General features: G+C 34.6%; 1 protein-coding gene across 6 annotated transcripts in view; it reads left to right on the top strand.

The window, feature by feature from the left end:
- Ano3 (anoctamin 3) overlaps positions 1 to 15,125 on the top strand; it is a 400,060-nt gene that overhangs the window by 261,234 nt on the left and 123,701 nt on the right. For all 6 annotated transcript variants that reach the window (XM_078046318.1, XM_078046317.1, XM_078046316.1 and 3 more), the window contains one exon: positions 9,663 to 9,821. In XM_078046318.1, the coding sequence (XP_077902444.1) occupies positions 9,663 to 9,821 (159 nt within the window). The remainder of the gene's footprint in view (positions 1 to 9,662; positions 9,822 to 15,125) is intronic.

Raw genomic sequence — 15,125 nt, 5'->3', positions numbered from 1 at the left:
GAATATTGTTTAGCATTACCTACTGAATTTAAATGAGCATTCTCTGTGAATTAGCAGTTTTCTCCTAAGTACTGCAAGATATAAGAATAAATATTTAATATCCAACAAAGACTTCAAATGTCTGTCAAACAGTAGAAACATAAGTAACTTTTGTGTGTTCATATGAAATAATGCTATATAACAGTGAAAAAGGAACTGCAACTATATGAAAATTAGAGATGGATTTCATATGCATTGCATTGCATAAAAAGTCAGACACAAACCATTCATTGTATGTTTGCCCCTGCATAAAGTTTGAAACAGACTATACTAAACTGAATGTTTAAGGATATACACATTGATAATCAAACTAAAGGAAATAAGAAAGTAGTACCATAAAAGATAAGACTGTGATTATGTTGAGGAGGGTAATATGGATGGAGGACTTTGTGATTAAGACACAAAATATGAAGGAGCTTGTGCAGAGAGGCTCTGTTTCTGTATTTGGGTAATGGTAGTATAGGTATTTATCTTGTAATAATTCATTAAGCAATGGACTTTTACCCATTTTCTTTTCTAGTGAAATATATATATATATATATATATATATATATATATATATAGAGAGAGAGAGAGAGAGAGAGAGAGAGAGAGAGCATTTGTTCTCCTTTACTATGGTTCAAAATTCACATCAGTGCCCTTTGGATTACTTATCTATGGTTACAGCTTTCTTTGCCCTCAGAAGATAATTTTCCTCAAAGTTAAAGAGGAGGTTTTGTGGATGTAACTCCACTTGGTACAGTGCTTGCCTGGCTTTTGCAAGGCCCTGGGTTTAATTCCCAGCACCACACACATACAAAAAAAATAAAATAAAATAAAATAAAGGATGAATTCCTGGAAGAAAAGTTAAAAAGGTCATTTTGATAATTGAATAACAAGATACAAATGTGAATTAATAAATTATATGAATTTTTAACTATATTTTATTATGATGATAGCTAACATTTTTCTAATTTGAAATGAGTCAGTAAATTTGGGAGAGTTCTTCACTTGTTATTCATTTGGTTATAGTAACAGTGCTACAATGTTGCTAATATTATTTTCTTCATCTCAAAGATATACAACTGAAATTGAACAGTGAGATTAAATTAAATGTCTGAATAATCAGTTATATAGATCATATACCTATCCGAATTGAGATCTCAGTACTTTAGCCAATATGTCATGTAGAATTTTACTAGCTCAAAAGTGTGTTTAACAGATAAATCAGTGACTTAGAAATTAGTGATATGAACTAATTGTGTATGTGTGTATGTGTCTAACATAGACTGACTTCAGTAAAGTAAACAAGATAGTGTGTTAGGTGACTATTGCCCCCCATCTTCTGGATGCACCCATAAATCATACCTTTATAGTTATATATAATAGGCATAGCATTGTAATTATATTTTTTATGTCTTTGACCCCAGGTAAATACTTAAATCCCAGAAAGTATCATTACTTCCTTATTCTTTATCCCTAGCATTTAGCATGGCACCTAGCACACATTAGGTATCCAATAAATGCTTATTAGATTAAGAAAAATGAAAATCCTACATATACATATATATTATATATATGGTTTCTTTTACCCTTAAACTATATATTAAACTACATATTATATATAGTATGTATATAATGTGTATATGTATAGTATGTATAAAATATATATATTTTATGGTTGCTGATATGTTATTTGAAGAATAACCTAAAGGGCGTTCTAATGAAATGGTAAATTTTCACTGTTATTTTGACAATGGGCTAAAAAATTTTGTAAAACATTTCTTCTCAACATGAACCATCACATATTCTTGAATTCTTTAAGAAGATCAGCTTTTCCAGAAGTATCTGAGCTTCATGGTTTGCAAATGCATAAATGATTAAGTTTTTTGAAAAAATTTTGTAAGATCAGGCAGGTACCTGATTGTATGATCTTCATCTCAGCTTTCCTGTGAAAAGCTAGTTTTGTTCTATCTTCTGAGAACAAAAAATGTGAAGATCTGATTCTAAATGGTGCACATTCCCCATTGTAATTAGAAAGTATTTCACATACCAGATAAGAGATGAGTTTTGATTTCATGTGCAATCAGCTGTTACTTTACCAAACAATTGAAGTTGGATGTAATGGTATGTCTAATAAATTTTCTGTCTACCCTACTTTTAAGTAACAGGTTTGAACATGGCTTAATTTACATCCTGGTTAAAACTATACTTTCAGGGATTATTTCTCTAGTTCATAAATTTATGTACTGCTTAATGGTTTTCATAAATTTCAAAATATAATGCTTTTAACCTTAAAACTACATGAGTATATATTGAATTAATTATATATAATTTGAAAGAAATTTTGAAATCTTGCATGATTCTGTTTTGCCACATTCATATGTATATTTTAATGCACCTAGTAAAACTGGCAAAACCCATCATTAATAATTTAGAGTTGATAGAATAATTAGATAATAGAACAGAATGTTAATTAATGGCACTTGTGAAGATGTTTTCTCAGAACAAGACGAAAAATGAGTACACTGTCTCATGCTGCTTATTGTTAAAATGGTAGACATTTTCAACAGTAAATTTTTAGCTCTTTCTCTGGAAGAAGTTAGCATTTATTTTGCTTAACATCATAGTAATGGATAATAATAAAAACCAGGAGTCCACTGTCAGTCAGTGCTAATTTTAAAATATAGAAAAGCAAATGCAATCTTTTAGAAAATTTTGCATTTTCTGTTATTTTTCTACGAAACAAAGCACTTCCTTTTTAGACCTTCTTATTGAAATAATTTTTCCTCCACTTGATTAAACATGTTATTTTCACTATAAGGCTCAATCTATAACATTTTCCTGAACAAGAGATGTTGGTATGCTATAAGGAAAATAAAATAAAGAGTTATATTTGTATATTATATCATTTTTTATGTAGTCTTGCTTAGATCAGCATGGAGATGCCTGGAGGCAGTCTTTGCTATAAAGCAAAAGGCCAAGCGATTGCTATTGAAATGCTGCTTCTGTATGTGTGTGTTCATCCCAGCTGCTTTTGATTTGATCTGTTATAAATATTGCATGCAAGACAATGATGAACGACCACATAATTTCTTCTTGTTCTTATATTCTTTAAGTTAACCTTACCTGGTTACATACAACTATGGATCTTCTTCTTCCTTCCTATCTTCCTCTAGTCCTCATTTTCTTTTTTCCTCCCTCCCTCACTTTCTCACTCCCTACCTTCTTTTGTATTTTTTTTAATTTGTTGTTTTTAAGTATACATGATAGTAGGGTGTATTTTGACATATTATACATACATAGGGTGCAACCCATTTACAATTTTGATCCCATTCTTGTGGTTGAACATCACGTGAAGTTATACTTATCGTGTATTCATACATGAGCATAGGAAAGCTATGTCTGATTCATTATATTGTCTTTCCTATTCCCATCCCCCCTTCCTTCCCTTCATTCTCCTTTATCTAATCTAGTGAACTTCTAAACTTCCTCTGCTTACCCTTCTCTATTATTGGTAGGCATCTACATATCAGTGAGAACATCCAACTTTTTTTTTTTCTTCAGAAGGCAGGAACTGGCTTATTTCACTTAGCACCATATTCTCCAGTTCCTTCTATTTCCCAGCAATGCCCATTCTATTTATAGCTAACTAATATTCCACTGTGTGTGTATACCACATTTTCTTTATTCATTCATCTGTTGATGGGCACCTAGATTGGTTCCAAAGCTTGGCTATTGTGAATTGAGCTGCTATAAACATTGATGGCTGTGTCACTGTAGTATATTTATTTTAAGTTGTTTGGGTAATAGACTGAGGAGTGGGATAACTGGGTCATGTGGTGCTTCCCTTCCAAGTTTTCTGATGAATTTCCATACTGCTTTCTAGGGTGGTTTTAACAGTTTATAGTGCTACCAGCAATGTATTAGTGAACTTTTTCCTCACATCCTTGCCAACATTTATTTTTACTTATATTCTTCATAATTGACATTCTGACAGGAATGAGATGGAATCTCAATGGTTTAATTTGCATTTCTCTAATTGCTAGAGATATTGAACATTTTTTCATGCATTTTGGACCATTTGAATTTCTTCCTCTATTAAGTGCCTCTTTAGTTTCTTTGCCCATTTATTGACTGGATTATTTGTTTTCTTGGTGTTAAGGTTTTTGAGTTCTTTCATATCTTGGATACTAATGCTCTATCTGAGGTACAGGTGGTAAAGCTTTTCTCCAATTCTGTAGGCTCTCTGTTGATGCTCCTGATTGTCTTCTTTGCTATGAAGAAGTTGTTGTTTTTTTTTTTAGTTTGATGCCATCCAATTTATTGATTCTTGATTTTATTTCTTGTGCTTTTGGAGTCTTACTGAGGCTGTCTGTTCCTGAGCAGATATGATGGAGAGTTGGGTCTATTTTTTCTGCTAGTATTTCCAGGGTCTCTGGTCTAATGCAAAGGTACTTGATCTACTTTGAGTTGAGTTTTGTGGAGGCTGAGATACAAGGGTTCAAGTCCAATCTACTGAATATGGATTTCCACTTTTCCCAGAACCATTTGTTGAAGAGGCTATCTTTTCTCCAATGTATGTTTATGGTGCCTTTGTCTAGTATGAGATAACGATATATATCTGATTTGTCTCAGTGTCTTCTATTCTGTTCCATTGGTCTTCAATTCTATTTTTGTGCCAATGCCATGCCGTTTTTTGTTACTATACCTCTATAGTATGTCTGGTATTATGATGCTTCCTACTTCACTTTTCTCACTAAGGATTGCTTTGGCTATTCTGGGCCTCTTATTTTTCCAAATGAATCTCATGACTGCTTTTTCTGTTTTTGTGAAGAAGACCATTGGAATTTTAATGGGAATTGCATTAAATATGTATAGCACTTTGGTAGTATGGCCATTTTTGCAATATTAATCCTGTCTCTCCAAGAACATGGGAGATCTTTCTTTCAATTTTCTAAGGTCATCTTCAATTTCTTTGTTTAGTGTTCTGTAGTTTTAAATGTAGAGGTATTTTGCCTCGTTTGTTACCTTGATTCTCAAGTGTTTTCTTTCTTTCTTTCTTTCTTTCTTTTTTTTTTTTAGTCTATTGTGAATGGGATAGTTTTTTTCTGATTTCTCTTTAAGTTAATTCGTCATTGGTGTTTAAGAATGCAGTTGATTTATGGGTGTTAATTTTCCATCTTGTTACTTTGTTGAATTCATTTATGAGTTCAAGAAACTTTCTGGTGAAGGTTTTTGGGTTTTCTAAATGTATTATCATGTCCTCAGCAAATAGGGATAATTTGAGCTCTTCTTTTCCTATTTGTATCCTTAATCTCTTTCTTTTGTCTAATTGCTCTGTCGAGAGTTTTAAGGACTATGTTGAATAGAAGTGGTGAAAATGGGCATCTCTGTCATTTTCCAGTTTTTAGAAGGAATGCTTCCAATTTTTTCTCCATTTAGAATGATGTCGGCCTTGGGTTTAACATAGATAGCTTTTACAATGTTGAGGTATGTTCCTACTATCCCTAGTTTTTCTAGTGTTGTGAACATGAATGGATGCTGTATTTTGTCCAGTGCTTTTTTCTGCATCTATTAATGTATTTCTGTGATTCTTGTCTTCAAGTCTGTTGATGTTATGAATTACATTTATTGATTTCCATATGTTGCACCAAACTTGCATCCTTGGAATGAACCCCACCTGATCATGGTGCATTATCTTTTATGCACATTGCCAGGATTTTATTAAGAATTTTGTATCTATGTTCAAGAGGGATAGTGGTCTGGATTTTTTTTTCCTTGATGTGTCTTTGTCTGGTTTTGGTATCAATGTTTTACTAGCTTCATAGAATGAGTTTGGAAAGGTTCCCTCCTTTTCTATTTCAAGGAATAATTTGAGAAGTATTGGTGTGAGTCCTCCTTTGAAGGTCTGGTAGATCTCTGCCAAGATTCCATCTGGTCCTGGGCTTTACTTTGTTGGTAGGCTTTTTTATGTCATCTTCCATTTCTTTGCTTGAAATTATCTGTTTAAATTTTTTGTTTTATATTCTTTAATTTAGCCCTGATTATGTACAACTATGAATCTTCTTTGCCCTTCCTGACTTCTGCCTTCTTCCCTTCTTTCCTCCCTACTTTCTTTTGTTTCTTCTTCTTAGAAATATTTATAGATCCTTATTATATATTTTGTTGTGGGGGTTAGATGTCTGGAATACTCAGTGACAGAACATCTTAAAATTAACTTTATAGAACATTATTCTAGGATGATAAGATAGTAAGTAATCAAGAGATAATAATAAGAAAGTATTTAATGCTAACTAGCATGTTGGACATTTGTAGGTGCAAAGAAAAACTAGATTAGAGAAAGTAGGGTGAAGAATGAGAAGGAACACAGAGAGCTTTTGGAGGGCTGGAGTTCTTTGAGGTCTTCTATAAGGTTGAGGCTCACTCAGATATTGCAGCTTGGAAACAGACTAGAGAGGAACACGCATATCAGCAAAGAGATGTGTCAGACTACTGTAATAATCCAGTAAAGAGGCAATTATGGTTTCAGCCATACTAGTAATAGTGAAAGTTCTAGAAGTGGTAAAATTCTAAATATATTTTGAACAGTTTTCTTTGATGGGTGGAACAGAAGAAACAGAAAAGACTTTTGGTCTGAGCAGTTGAAGGGATAGTGTTGCAATCAATTAGAATAATGAAGGTTATGAGAAGCACCTGCTTTTAGAAGATATGGAATTCCATTTGGACACTCAACTTTGATATATACATAGGCAGTCAAATGAAGAACTCAAGAAAGTAGTTGGATCTACAAGCATGTGAATACTGATTTTGTGTTTTCAACATATAAATGGTCATTTATAGCTCATGAGACTGGATTAAATAGCTAAGGAAGGAGTATAGATGAAGAAATCAAGAGAGCCAGTGACTGGTCCATTAGTCAACCATCAGAAGATAGAAACCATCTCAAGTAAAAGAAATTCAAATAATGAGGTGTAGCAGGAGTCAAAAGAAAAGGATATACCTGTAGGGGTTCTGTGTTTGGGACTGTAGTCTGGGATAGCTTCATAACTGTGATATGCTTGGTGGCTAAGAAAGTTTCTGTGCAAAGACACAGAATGCCTGGCTGCTAGGAAATGCCTGGCTGCTGTAACAATGCCCGGCATGAGGAGTCTCTGTGCTAGAGTTTTATCATATGCAACCTTGATCTCAAGCACATAGCCCCTGGGAATAAAAGAACTTGCTTACTAGATAACTTCAATGTTTCACCAAGCTCTGGTGACCCTGGACCTGCCCACTAACAGTAACTTTAAATAATGGAGTTTCTTGAGAGCTACACAAAGCTCCTAACATTGCATATTGTAACTGTAGAGTGTAATTATGGAATAAGAAACCTTCCTGATACAATAAACAAAAATGTAGTTATGGCACTAATGACCTAATGTAACCTAGTGATATAAATAAAGGTGACCACTTGGATGAGCAGCCATTTTTCCTCTTCTGCATCTTGTCTCTTTGTCCTTTTTATTTTCCTTACATATGCCAAGTAGGGTGAAGTGATTCAGCTACTGCTAGGTCATGTAAGAAGAGGACAGAGAATTGATAACTGGATACATCAAAAAATATGTCATTGGTGACTTTAAGGAGATAAATCTCTGGAGTGGTAAAAGCAGAAGCCACTCCATAATCTATCATGTAATGTCTTGCTGTAGTTGTTGGCCTCCAAAACTTCAGAAACCTCAGTCATAGAAATGTCTAATTTTGTTGCATCTTTTGTTTTCTTTTAACATAGTATATAATTCAAAGGGCTATGAGGATTACAGATGAAACACTTGTTATAGTATGGGCCCATATTAAGAGTTCAATAAGTGATAGCTGTTATTGTTACTGATGATGATGATGGAACCACAAGGTTTTGGTTGCTTGCTTAGACTTATTGTGGTACTTAATAAAATGATCCTGCAAATATCATCACTTTGCATTCACTGAAGAAAAGACTGTGTAACACCTTCTTATCCTTGACCATTGCCATATCTAGTACTATGAATTCACACTTGAAACTCTTCTCTCTGAGTAACACAGACCATCAAAAGCTACCGAGACCTTCTAACCTGTGGCCATAGATGACAATATTGCAAACATACTTTCTGTTGCTTCATCTGAATGGCTTTTTGGTTTTTTTCTCTGGGGATGCCAGCTCACTCTAGTCATCACTTATTTTGTTATTAGAATTATTATTACATATTAATTGTACAAATAGGTGGTATTTTACCATGATGTTTTCATGCATGTATACATTATTATTAATTGCAAACAACCACCCTGCTTCTAGTCTCAATTTTCCTTCCTCATCCCTCCTCCCTTTTAGCACCCTTCCCAGTCTGTAAAAGTCATTCACTTATTTAAAAGGGTCTGAGATGTCTTTGTCTAAAATCATCTGATAATTCTCCAGGTGTTAGGTAGTGTTTTGACTTTCAAGAATGCTTATACGGGAAACATGAAATAGAGAGTTGGCATAACTATCAAAATAGCTGCAAGTTAAGTAGAGAAAGAAAGATGGGTAGATATTAACTAAGAATATAAACCTGGAGGAAGGCGAAATTGGATTCAACTCCTGATTTTTGTGATCTTGGGCAACATTCAACTAACACCTTCCAAAGGAATTCATTAGGAAAAATGTTGGCCAGTAAACCTGGCTTTATTTAAGTTCTCTATAGCAACTGAGAATACCACCTGTGTGTATTCCAAGTAGTATTTTAAAAGGGTAAGTTTAGGGAAGAGTTCTCAAGGGGCTATAGGGTTTGAGCTGAGTCACTTTGGGGTCAGTCTTACAAGGTAGAACTTTTGGTAAAAAATTTGGTCAGAGTCTATGAAAAACAGATTGGGTTGTTGGGTACAGCAAGATGAGGGCTTTCAATCAGTCCTGACCAATCAGTGGTGAGTTTAATGAATAAGCTATTTTTATTGGTTTGGATTTATCTATACTGGAAGTAAATATTTTCTGAAGCAAGTAACTCAGGAATTATTGTCTGTTTTTGGTATCAGTTCAGTGTATGTTTAGTAAAGTTATGCCTGATCTGAGTGCTAGCTACCACATGATGATTTCACTTCTTAGAATTTATATTCTTTTTTTTCTTATTTGTTATTTTTAGTTATACTCTAGTGTCATGTATATTTTGACATATTTATACACATATGGAGTACATCTTATTTCTAATTAAGATGCCAGTCTTGTTATTGTAGATGATGTGGAGATTCTCTGTGGTGTATTCATGTGTGTACATAGGAAAGATGTGTCAGATTAATACTTTCACCTTAGTGTCTAACTTTGAAATACAACTTGAAATTAGTTAAATGAGATAAAGAATAGAAAGCATTTCAGTCTGGACAAAGATTAGTAAAACAGCATATATATATATACACATACTCATGTCAGCACAATGAACCCCCAGTTCTGGAATCAGACCATCTAATTTCAAATCCTGGAACATCACTTGCTGGTCTGCCTCCTATAGTAGACAGATTGCTTTCTTTAATTATCCTTCTATATCTCAATAGGAGTCTGAAATATTAAAAACACCTTTTTGATATCAGATCACTAATGATTTTACAAAAATGAACAGTTATATAACTCACAGTATTAACAATTGTTGCTTTATTTACAGAATGACATGAATTACATAGCCTCTAGTGGACTTCTATTTAAAGATGGCAAAAAGCGAATTGACTACATCCTGGTTTATAGAAAGACGAATATACAATATGGCAAAAGAAACACATTTGAAAAGAACCTCAGAGCAGAAGGCTTGATGTTGGAGAAGGAGGTAGGTGCTTTGCCATTATTAACTTTGTGGTATAATATTATGGAACAGAAATGATCACCTGTGTTTAAGTATGGAGAAATATATCTTATGGCTTCATTAAAATATATACTCATTTTCTCCTAATAGATGTATATATGTTCACATACACATTCACTTTTTGCTCTGTTTCTGCACAGTTTATTTTTAAAAGGGCACCACTATTTTTGCAATTTAAAAAATGAATAATTAATGACTATGTCCATGCAAAATAGGAAATTCTATGGGGGGGGGCTTAAAATGTTGAAAGAAAAGTGTTTGTCACACTGTTAATGTCGGTATTTTGTTGGTGAAACTATGAGTACTATTATTCCCAATCCTTCTTTGTTTGATAGGTTCTTAAAATTTCTGTAAATGATTTATTTATTTTTCTATTGGAACAATAAAACTATCAAGACAATTAGGAAAAAAATGAAAAATAGGAGAAAAAAGCTGATGACCCTATAATCCAAAAATTACCTCATATTCTACTATAATCCAAAAAATATAATTATTGCCATTTTATTTAAATTTTATACGGTTTTAAATTCACATGTTTATTTATGTTAGATAAAGAAAAAAAACTTACTTTAAAAGGTTAAAAACATAGAAGTGTAAAGTATAAAAGCCAATGTTCATATTTGTCACCTTCTAAATCATACCCTTCTCTACTTTGGTGGCTTTTATGGATTGAATTTTTACTGATAATGCTCCTTAATATATTTTGCATATATAAACAACCATAAGTAAATACATTACACAAAATTAGTCATATTTATGATACATATATTATTCTGCTACTCAATACCATTGTTTAACATTATTTTATAAATATATTAATTCTCATTACCTTTAGAAATTTTTTACTTGGTGAATAGTTTTATAACTTCAGGATTTGGTCAGCTATTCTCCCATTGAAAGAAAAAAAATAAGTTAAATATTAGAGATATTCCTAAATATATTTCAAAAAAAATGGAATGGTTAAAAAAAATCCTGATGATTTCTTTGATTAAGTATCTAATTGACTTGCTAATAAAATTTAAGAATGTTAGTAAACACTTAGATATAAAACTCTGAAACTACCCCTACTTTTCTTCACAGAATATATATTAAAGTCAATTTTCTGAGAAATACACTTTAGAAAGTTATGAACTATATCTTGGGGTCACTCTGGAAAAACTAATCCATTTATATTTATTAAAACTCTTTTAATAGAATGTAAAATAACAAACTCACAATGACTTGGCTCTGAAAGGAAGGAATTATTCACACAGTGCCAAGTATTATAGAACAGGGTGAGTGAAATACTGACCATAGTGTTCTGTCAATCCTTTATTTCTTTTTTATACCTCTTCTGGGAATTTTAGCCCAGAATATCTCACTCACTGGTGAGTAATTAAATGAAGAACTACTTTTTGAAAAAAAAAATCTCATGAACTCAGTCTTATGACAAGATTTTACTCATTAGATTCCTTTGTGCCTTCTGCTCCACACAGATAGAATCAATCCCTTCCTCATCTGCTGATAGAACAGTTTACAAGAGATTATTATAATACTGGTAATTATTTAACTCATGCACCTCCTGTTGTTTACTTATTCATTAAATAATTTTGTCAAACCCTGAACAAACTGCGGGGAATCATGAGTAAAATGGACCATATCACTACCTTTGATCTGTATGAAGTCAAATACAAAAACTGGATATTTGTAATAGATGTGGCCCACTGACTGTACTTAATTTTCTTGGCAGAAAATCCAGATTCTCTGAGTCTTCCTCTCCCTTATTCCTCCAACATGCTCCCAAGAATAATACTGGCTGTTACTCATCCACAAATGGTTCTGTTCTCCTCTAAAAGTGAAGTCTATTCATCCTTAAGCTCTGACTGTTCCATTGCTGCCAAAGGTGCTTGTGGTTATGTTGTTGCTCAGCAGAACAGTATCTATTTGTCTACTTTCATTCCCAGATAGACAGGTTTTTCATCCTGAGTTCCAGCATTACAGTTTTTCAATTCACATTCACTTTCTTAGATGTGTTTCCCATAGTTCAGTGAAGTCCCAGGACAGCTGGGTCAGGAGGTTTACCCAAACCCAGATGCATATTTCATTAGAACCAGCCATGCCTATGAACAGTAGCCATTGTACTGAACACAAATTGCCAGTCTTGACTTCTTCTTTCTGTCCCCCAGGTGCCTCACTGTTAAGGAAAATGATTTTTTTTTTCCTGACAGTGCAATGGGTTAAGTTTACAGGTTTCTCCAGATTAGATATTATCAGTTTTGGAGCAGGGATGGGGATTTTTTTATATCTTTCCTTGAAAATGGTCTTAGAAGCCTTATGAAATTTGGTCCAATTTCTCTAAGGAATTCTGCTTATGTTTCAAAGTTTAAAGAAAGGAATAAAGGAAGTAAAGAAGGAAAGAGAGATCTTGTCACACCCTTTCTATCTGACTAATACTTGCATAACTAAGAGTCTATTTCAGTGACTTTGCACAGGATAGATGATGGCATCCAAGATGGCTTGAGTCTTAACTCATTTGATATAATGCTTAAAATTATCCTTTACTATAATACTTTTCATAATTTCAAATTGAAATAAATGATCTGAAAGAAAAGCAAATGGAATTAAAATGGCTTATAACAAAGGAAATAGTCTAGTCTGGAGGATAAGAGAAAATTATAGGAAGTTGAAGAAGTGAATTTTTTAAATCTTTGAATTGAGATTTGAAAAATTAATAGTGCCAAAGTAGGTGAAAAAAAAAAACCCTAAATTAGGTGGGAAAAGGGCTGGATAAGGCTTCCCTGGTCATGCATTAGAATCCAGCAATGATCCATCTCCTACAATAACATGCCTCAGTGGGAGTATCAGGATGGTCACAGGGGAAAGGTTATGGACATTTTTAAATTCCAGAGAGGAAGAGCACTAAACAAGCCTGGAAAGAATGGCTCTGTTTAAGTTAATCTGTTTTATATGTAAGCTTTTGACCATTATTTTAATAAAGAAATGCAAAGCTACTAAATAATTTCAAACTCTAGTAGTATGAACACATTTGTTTTCAAAAAAGATAACAGATTACTGAAAAGAGGATGGATTCCAAGATAATGCACAAAGATCATGAGTAGCATTAAAGACAGAGATAAATGGATTTGATTGATATTTCAGTTAACATATACATATGTATGTGTTTATATATGTATGCATGTACTTGGTGGTTATTTGGATATGATAAGAACTGGTCTCAATGCTAACTTGAGTTTGTGACTCAAAACAATTTGTTGATTCATTCAAGGAGCATAAATGATGTCCCTATTGTATGCCACATTGAGACCAAATATAAACCAAGGTAAAAAATGAACCATGTTCTCATGGGAGAAAATAGACCATAAACAAATAACAAACATGAATGAAACAATGTGGAGAGCTACCCAATAATTAAAACAAGATAGTGTTATATTACGAGTATGACTAGGTGCTCTGCTAGCTTGTGCGATCTGAAAGAAAGCAACCTGAATAAAAAGAAATCTATCCCATTATGGGAAGAGAAAAAGACCGAACTCTACCTGCAGAAGTCATATTCAGTAAAAAGTAGTGCTGCCTGGAAGAGAGCTGGTTTGTGGAAGAAGTAAGGCAGAGGCTATGGGAATGAAAAGCTGGTAATTGAGGTGCCTTTGAGAAACATAAATAGAGATGTTTGAAGTTCTTTTCTAGAGCTGAAATGAGGAGTCTCACCTGAAAGCAAATGCTTTAGTTATTCGAATATGAATGGTAAGATACACCAGCTATTGGGACGAAAATCACTGAAGATAATGGGAAAGAATTTAGTTGTGGGATGAGCCTATAAAGGGTAGAAGAGGAGAATAGACACTTGAAAGAATTGAGGTAGGTAAAAGAGCAGGAGATGAGACATCAGAGGGGAGAGTTGGTAATTAGGGTAAAATACTGCTGAGAAGCCAATGAGACCAGAGAGTTGCCCATTCAAGTGAAGGACAATGAGAAATATTTTCCTGAATAGAGACATTTGTGTGCCATATTAGCTAAAGTCCAAAAGGGAATAGGTAATGGAGAATAGATGCAGAGCAAATGTCACCAACTTGCTCAGCTGTGAGTGGAAGGAGGGAAACAATAGCATGGAGGGGGCGGGGTAGGCAGTGGATTCTGGTGAGATTTCATTTCCTTGTTTCTTTCACTCACCTTTAAATTTATTTCTTAGATGGGATGTTTAAATAAGGATGGGGAAGACCCAAGACAGAAGAAAGGGATGGAGAGAAACAGGAAAAAAAGGGTCAAGGGATGCCGAAGTCTGGCTTGGCACAAATCAGGAGCCACTTGTCAAAAAGAAACTAACTTTATTTTTAGAACTACAAACGCCAAACAAACTGCTCCAGGGAAAAACCCTCAGAGCCCAACTGCCACCACCGGCTTCCACAAGCCTCTCCCCACACCAACCTCACCACCTCCCACAATCCTCCTGCTCTTGAGGCCGATTGGCTGGGTCGTGTGGGCGGAGCCAAAGAAGTCCCCCAATGAGCAGCTCCGTGGAGGAGCCAATCAGCTAGATGTTGCTGGGGCTGCTGTGAGCCAATCATCAGCTGGCAGTCTGAAGGGCAGGGAAACAGCCCAATGAACATCACCGCAGAGGAGCCAATCAGCTAGATGTTGCTGGGGCCACTGTGAGCCAATCATCAGCTGGCAGTCTGAAGCTTGCTGGCAGCTGGAAGTTTGCTGGGGCCCCTTTGGCTGTGGCTCTCAACATCTCCCCCTCTCTGTTTAAACAACAAGCATGTGGCTTAGGGACCGTGCCTGCCTTAGGTTGTCCAATACTACATATGGTCCTTACCCGTCTTCGGATGAGCTGACCTCAGGGCTTCAGCCTCCTGTCTTAGGTTGGTACCATTGTAATTGGATCTTACCCGTCATTGACTACCGGTCCAGTATACAGCCACACCTGTGGAGAGGTCTCAGCGGGGGGGGGGGGGGGTGAGGTTCTTTGCCTCACCTCTGTTGACCCCCAAATTTTAGCTGAATGATCATGACAAGCAGAAGGGAGGAAGATATACCAAGTCAATTGACGGCTCCTTTTGGGAAAATTGTACCACCGATGATATCATCAGCAAAAATACCCCAACACTACCACAAGTTGCTGCACCAACAGATAGTTCACAATGCATACAAGTGACACATAGTTCTGTAAGCAGTTCAGTGCAAGTTCTGTAAGCAGTTCAGTGATGGCTATTGCAGAAATTGTAGATTAGTTTTATCTTTGTCTTCACCGGCACAGGGATGAAGATAGGA

The sequence above is a fragment of the Ictidomys tridecemlineatus genome, chromosome 4, assembly GCF_052094955.1.
Source record: "Ictidomys tridecemlineatus isolate mIctTri1 chromosome 4, mIctTri1.hap1, whole genome shotgun sequence".
Taxonomy (NCBI): Eukaryota; Metazoa; Chordata; class Mammalia; order Rodentia; family Sciuridae; genus Ictidomys; species Ictidomys tridecemlineatus.
The sequence above is the reverse complement of the archived record's forward strand: the minus strand, read 5'-3'. Positions and strand labels throughout refer to the sequence as shown.